Genomic DNA, 7256 nt, shown 5'->3' with positions numbered 1-7256 from the left:
ACAACATATTTAAGAAGCTACCTTTGCTATCAGATCTTTCAGTACATCGCTCAAGAGACTTGAAGAAGATGATATGTTGTCTTTTTGGAGCTCTCTATAACATATGAGAATATTGATTTTTTCTTTCCTTTTCTGATTTAGTAGGAGCTTACCTTCTTTTTTCTTTTTCTTTTTTGTGTTTGGCCATTCCTTCTATAAAATAAAAAAAAAGAACTCAATAATATTTATAATCAATATTTACTTTTTAGTTTTAAGGCAAGATGAAGAGAAGATTCATTTAGCCGGTCTTTAACTTGTTTGGGACTGAGGCATTTGATTGTTGTTGTTGTTGCTTACTTTTGAAGGCAACACAGAGGCTTTCCAAGTAAGGCAAAGAAATGGTAAACAAATGGGGCAGAAATCATCAACAGTTCTCCTGATTCTATGCAAATAAAGTAGAATAGACACTGTTCATTTCATTTACACCAAAGACAGAAGGATGAAGAAGTTCAAAAAACTTCTTGCCCACTTCTATTATGGAACATCCAAAACTTCAACATGGCCATGACAACGAATTCTACTTGTGTAGGAGAAAGCGCGGATAAAGAGAATAAAAAGAGCTCCTCAAAAAGATAATCAGCATAAGCGTGTAAAAGAACTAACCGGCTAGCTATATCAACTCTTCTTAGATTTCACCGATACTCCTTTGTACATTGTTACTTTGTCCTTCAATGCATCGCGCCTAGGACGAGCTATTTTGTTGTTAGGATCAAAAAGAAGTACCTCTTCAAATGCATTTAGAGCAGATGTTAAGTCTTTGGTTTTCTCATACGCATCACCAAGGTTGTTCCATGCCGTGACATAACCAGGTTGAACTTTTACAGCATTCTCAAACTGAGCAATTCCTTTGTCAATTTTCCCATCAAGTACATAACTGACACCAAGGGCATTGTAAACCTGTAAAGATGCCCAAAATTTAAGGGAAGGGAGCAGAATACAGAACTCAGATACCTGAAAAGATTTGGTATGCAACAGCAAAAAAATATTGGCGAGTAATAATTCTAAAACTGTCCAAGATGATTCTTTAGAAATACTTTCTTTTGAAGTCGTAGTTCTCTGTATTGGTTAAATTTCATTTAACAGAGATTTGCTTAACATTCTCAGACTATGCCATGATGCAAGCTTCCTAGTTAGATGTTCAATCAGCTCCACAGTATTTGGAGTTCCGTTGTGCATATTACGGAATCCTGGACAACATGATCTGTCCCCTAACCTCCATGGCTCCATCAACCAAAAAAATAAAAAGAATAAGACTGGAACATCAAGCTTATTTCTACCACGATCAGTCAACCTCATTTCTTCTAGGCATAATCCTGATTTCCTCAAGAGTACACCAGAAGATTATTCTGTTCTTTTAGTCCAGTGATGTAGGCCCAATGTTGGGATCCCATGTTATGCATCCCCATGTTAATGCCATCTCGACGCTCCAAATATATAATCATGGGTTATTGTCTTCTTATATGATCTTAAACAACCTTCACTTCATGAACTAGCTTTTGAGGTCCATTTTCTAGATTTTGATCAAGAAATAATTTGTTAGCTGGGAATTTCAGCAGTTTCTAGAAGGCTTTTGAGCTTCTGCTTTTTTTTTTTGGCTGTAAGTTATTTGATCCAGGGTAAAAGAGATTCTTCACATGTTCATCTGGATAAATGTGCATTCACTTGTATCGAAAATTTATATATGAAATGAGAATTGTTATAGAGAAGGTCCTATATATAAAATTATAAATGATAAATGGAAAAGAAATTGTTGAAGAGAAGTTCATACTTGGGCAAGATCCTGATCATCTCCATCCCACTTTTCTACTGCCTGAAGAAGGAACTTGGTAGCAGCTGGGTAGAATTTTCTCCTCAACATCACAGCTCCAAGTTCAAAAAGCTCTGTCGCACTGGCATCACCACTTCTAACTTGCTCCTGTGTTGTGTGTCAAATAATACAGTTCGTTCAGAGATAGAGAAAGAGAGTTGAATTCTCGCATCTATGTGCAAGTTGTTCTTGCAAGTGATATAGATGTGTAGACACGTGATGCCGAATTGTAGGTCAAAAGTAAGCTATTTTTGTCTGTGGGAAACAAATAGAACAATTCATGTTGATGAAACACAATCTTCTTTCTTCTTTTTTTCTCTCTTTTAATTAAAAAGCATTATTCTCCTTCTCTACCTTCAGGAGAATACAATAGTGTGTGTGTGTATATATATCTTCAAAAGAACTTTAGTAGATCTAAGCAATACAGATGCATATTATGTACGCTTCAAATAAATGGCAATGCATTTATAAACAAAGAGAAAAGACATTTAGTCACGTACTTGCAATTCTTTGGCAGAAAGATCAAGCTCTCTGCGAACAAGGACTTGCCGAATCACAAAGAAACTCCCAACCCCAAGCAATGCTAGTAGTAAAAGCAGGTAAGTAAGCTGGATTCCCAGTTCAAATAACTCTCCGACCTCATAAACCATATTTACTCTGACACCTTCACTTGCTGATGCCACTTGCCCAGATGTCAACCAGAAGATACACCCACATGAGATAGCAGATAGAGAAAGAACCTGTCCACTACTAATAGTAATATCTCCGCCATTCAGCAACTTCTCTGGCAATTCTGCAATGGGAAGCCAATGACGGGACCTTTTAGTTCATGCAAAATCTGTGCAACAAAGCATTATTATCATATTTATGTTTCATAGCAATTATATTAGGCAATCTTCCTCTGTTTGTGTATAGAGGATTTGACACAAAACAAGAAGTTCCAAACTTCTGTTGGAATGATTTAATTTACTTGCTCATAGAAGAACAAGGTGATGTCCTTTTGGAAATTAATCTCAACTATATACACAGTAGTGTATACATTTATAAGTCCCAAGTATGGATTTGTGTCACAGGTCATAGAAGTTGATTAAAATTTCAGTTTGCTTTCCATTCCGAGGATGAGGGTGCATTTTCAGTGTTTTTTTATCAACAACTGACAGATCAGTCGAAAAGCATCAGTGGAGTTAAAAATGTAATCATATCGTATGATTCGAAGCTAAATCGTCTGTCCTTCCAATCTCATCATCTCTTGATCTTTCTCAAGCTAGGAGTTAAGTAGGTCTGCATACCTTTCTAAGGGAAGATAATATTTTTTTTCTTTTTGGTAAATCTATCGGAAAATGATAATTGTTTCCTAACATTAGATAGACTGCTGCAAAACTAATAACAATATATAAATATTCCCGTTAAAGCAAAAAAAGAAAAGTATGTGTAAGAAAATCCACATTTCTCAGTCTAGACTATACCAATGCAGGGATCTAGAACTAGCACTTCAAATAAGATAATCCATCCTACCCTATGTGTCATATTTTCACTAGACATGAAGATTTTAGTTTGACTTGAGTATTATAGAATCAATAAGAGAAGAAAACACACTAGTTGTTGTTATCGATAAGTAAAATACCAGTTGTATAGTTAAATAAAGAAAACATCCCATCAAAGATAAAAATTGTGTAGTTAAATGAATTTGAATCCTTGAAACTTGTAAAGGTTACATTGAATAATTTTATTATTCGGATTATGGATAGAGAGAAATAGAACAGCTTTTGAAGGAACTAAACATGATTTTGTACATTTGAAGAATAGCCTTTTAACCTTCATATCTTTTTGATGCACCCATTAGATTCCTATTTGTATTGAGCAATCAGTGTCTTTCATAGAGAACCATTTGTTTATGTAGGTTTCTCTTTCTTCAGCATAATACTTGTATACGGGAACTTCCCCTTTCGTTAATGAAATTATTACTTGCTTGATCAAAAAACAAATAGAGGTATCTAACTTTTCTCACGTTCCAAATAGAAAATGTCATATAAACTGTGGCAAAAAAGAGCAATTTCCAAAAACTGGAGTATCAAAGAGGCTTTTGATTGCTAGGACTGATCCTTATTATTATTTTTTATCAAGTAATTTCTAAGACTGATTTAATCGAACTCTATTATAATTAAATAAGATCTATCCACATAATCCCTTTAGGTTCTTGCAGGGTAATTGGAGACCACAAACCAAACAACGCTGGGTGAAGGAGTGACTCGATTTTCAAACATTCTTAGAAAGACAAGGACTAGCAGGAGTGAGAGTCTTGGTGTAACTAGTAAAGTTGCTTCCATGTAACCACGAGGTCACGGATTCGACCTGTGGAAATAGTCTCTTATAGAAATGACTTGTGGTCCGGCCCTTCCCCAGACCCCACGCATGGTGGGAGCTTAGTGCACCAGGCTACCGTATTTTTGTTTAACAAGGACTAGGAAGGCACCAGCTGCGCCATTGGATAATTTTGCCCATGTACTTCAAAGCATCAATTAGAGTTATTTTTCTCAGTTAATCATCAAAGAAGACAAAGAAGTACCATCAACTTTCTCTGAAAGCAAAATTGGGAATGATTCTGATTTCCTTGCATAAATCTTCAGCTGTAAACAATATAGACAAAACTTAAAAATGCCCAAAAAGAGATAAAGCAAATCAACAAACGCATCACTAAAGGGCTTTCAACTATACAGTAATAGACAGCACTCACTCAAATAATCAACTACAGTATATCAAGAAAACACAGCAACCCAAAAATTAGGGGAATTACCTGAATTGAATTTCCCTTAATGGGTCTTCTTGGAAAGTGATAAGAAGCTGATTTTGAACCAAACCCACCATTTAAATCAAGAATAAAGCCATTTTTACTCCAACTTGTTGCAGTTTTAGCTGGAACAAGAACAGATTTTTGGAGGGGAGGTGAAATGGTGGACTGTATCATTAGCATTTCTTTTCTTCTATCTACAAAAAGGGTATATCTTTATGATTCAAAGTACCAAATAGTAAACTGGGAAGCATCAAGATTGAATTTTTAGGGGCATAAGATGAATCATTCTTGGTAAAATTTTCTTCTGTTTTTTGCTGCTTGAGGATAATAAAGTTTATCTCAACCAACTCTATCGGGACTGGAACTAAACCGGACCGGCCGGTTTTAGCTTTTTCTCTTTTTCATAACTTCGGAAAAAGGATCAAATTCACCCTTGTACTTTTATAAAAAAAGGATTATATTTACCTTGAATTATACTTTTTTTGGTATATTTGTCATTATCATCCAACTTTGGGCATGTATTTGCTCTTGGACAGTTAAGTGTTATGCCACCACTTTTATTATATTATGTGGCGCTTACATGTCTCCTACATGGATATATTTTTAATATAATTAAAATTTACTTTCTATTTAACATTTTACCGAACCCACTTAAATAAAACCCGATCCACCCAATTTGAAAACTTGTTAGCCCTAAACCGATAGAACCCTAGATTTGTAATGATCCGATCGGTCATTTTTTGTTTCTCCATAAAAATTACCGTTTTGCCCCTCCCGATGTCGACCCCGAGTCGTTTTTTTATTGAGTTTGAAAATTTTGTTTTAAACTTTGAGTTAAAAGTTGAGAATTTAGTAAGTTTGAATTTGAAAAGTTAAGTTGTAAAGAAAGTGGTTTTTAGTGTCTTTTAGAGTTTCGAATGTCGGAATACATTATTGTTTGGGATAAACATGCAACTCACATTCCCAGAGACTAGTTATATAAATAAACCTAGAAAAGTAAAACAAATGAGATGGTTTGATCATGTTCTCATTGATTTTAGATGCACCGACTTATACATGTGAAACCATGGTGAGTACATGTGTTAAAAGGAAATGAGGTACATAGACCTAAAATCACGTGGAAGGAAGTTGTATTAAAAGATCCAAATGCTTCCTCGTCCTGTACCCAGTCTATGGTTGAGGGAGAGCCAGTACCAAAACTTACATATGCTGCAAAAAATCATATCTAAAATGCCTAAACATAACTTAAATCGATCCAATATGTACATGGAGAGCCAACCCTACGATTCACATTTACGGAGTTAGACGAGTTTGCTACTGAAGAGGGACTTTACCAAGCCATTGTGATAAAGTTCTCGTATGGTGCACCAGAAATCCAAGAGTTGCGTAGCATTCTTCCAAAACAATTTGCTATCGAAGGTCAATGTTTAATTGGGTTACTTGCTACATGACATAGTTTATTTCGTTGTGACCAAATATGAGGATTTTGTACCAATTTTATCGCATCAATCTGGTTTTATGCAGTTTAATAGTGATGATTATTTGTATTGTACTAATTGTATTAGTTTGATCTGTTAAATTAGCACCCTAAACAAATTAAACTCCAATATTTGGATGAAGAATTCGGTAAAATTTTGGACCACTTTCAGGAGATTTTTTATGATAATTTTCCTCTGTAATGTACTAATTGCAAGCATTAAGGTCATGCCCAACTAATTGTCGTAGTCTAATATTGGAAAATAACATAGTCCATGATCAAGAAGTGGGTGCAAGAGAAGAAGAAAGTGTGTGTGATATTGAGAAATATAATGGTGACGCAAGGGAAATTTCGAATGAGAAGAGGGGACTAGGAAAAGTTATTCAAAGAGCTGATGATAAAAATCCAAGTACGTGCAACAAAAAATAATGTATTGGAAATAATTGAATTATCAAAATCTGATGATGCAATGCACAATAATTCCAGTCCTATTTTGGTTCAAAATAATCATCAAGCTCAAGAAAACTTGAATTATTGTTTGTTGGCGAAAAAAACAACTGATAAAGATACACAAGGTGTTGTTGAGGTTCAAAACAATCCATTTAATATCAAAACAGTTGTTGCAAAGTAAGTTGTTCCTACAGACGACGTTCAAATAGGTATTACTACTGTTGAATTTGATCCTAATGGCAAAGAGAAATTTTTAGTTTCTATGGATATGAAGATGAATCTGGTAAGGCTTTGGGGGAGTGGTGCAACACCCTGGAAAATGGTAGGTTAACCTAGAGCCTAAGCATGAGGTTTTGAGTAACTTTCCAGAGACGTTTAGACTAAACTAGGATAAAAAAGGGAAGAGGTTAGCATCTAGGATGAAGTCAAGGACCTTAAACTACCTAAGAAAAATGAAGGAAAATAATACCTACCTTTGGTCCATTCGGCGATGGGCAGTAGCATTTCCCATGTGCCTTGGCGATGAGCCAAATGGGCTCTCCTCGCCTAGTGGACAACCTTCACTTGTCCTAGGTTTTGGAAAATTGGGCAAGAGAGGTCATGGGTTGGCGATTCGCCCATTGACCCTCCTCATCGCCTAGTGAGCTGCCCTTGTCCTAGGTTCTGGAAAATTGGGCAAGAGAGGTCATGGG

General features: G+C 35.6%; 1 protein-coding gene across 1 annotated transcript; it reads right to left on the bottom strand.

The window, feature by feature from the left end:
• Positions 1-399: 399 nt before the first annotated feature.
• On the bottom strand, positions 400-4986 carry LOC125850072 (tetratricopeptide repeat domain-containing protein PYG7, chloroplastic). The gene is made up of 5 exons (XM_049529981.1): positions 4641-4986; positions 4413-4473; positions 2347-2639; positions 1808-1954; positions 400-936 (listed from the first exon to the last, which is right to left on the bottom strand). Exons 1-5 carry the CDS (start codon positions 4815-4817, stop codon positions 655-657), a joined length of 960 nt encoding a protein of 319 aa, XP_049385938.1. The 5' UTR covers positions 4818-4986; the 3' UTR covers positions 400-654.
• Positions 4987-7256: the final 2270 nt, after the last annotated feature.

The sequence above is a fragment of the Solanum stenotomum genome, unplaced genomic scaffold (genome assembly GCF_019186545.1).
Source record: "Solanum stenotomum isolate F172 unplaced genomic scaffold, ASM1918654v1 scaffold13383, whole genome shotgun sequence".
In the NCBI taxonomy this organism is placed as follows: Eukaryota; Viridiplantae; Streptophyta; class Magnoliopsida; order Solanales; family Solanaceae; genus Solanum; species Solanum stenotomum.
Note: the sequence above shows the minus strand (reverse complement) of the source record. Positions and strands in the feature narration are given on the sequence as shown.

Excerpts from the sequence above, each read along its gene's own strand:
- LOC125850072 (XM_049529981.1), bottom strand. The coding sequence starts at position 4,817 with ATGCTAATGATACAGTCCACCATTTCACCTCCCCTCCAAAAATCTGTT. Across the intron at positions 2,640-4,412 it reads GCTTTCAGAGAAAGTTGATG|AATTGCCAGAGAAGTTGCTG; the intron begins GTACTTCTTTGT and ends TTCCCATTGCAG. Across the intron at positions 1,955-2,346 it reads TTTCTGCCAAAGAATTGCAA|GAGCAAGTTAGAAGTGGTGA; the intron begins GTACGTGACTAA and ends CACACAACACAG.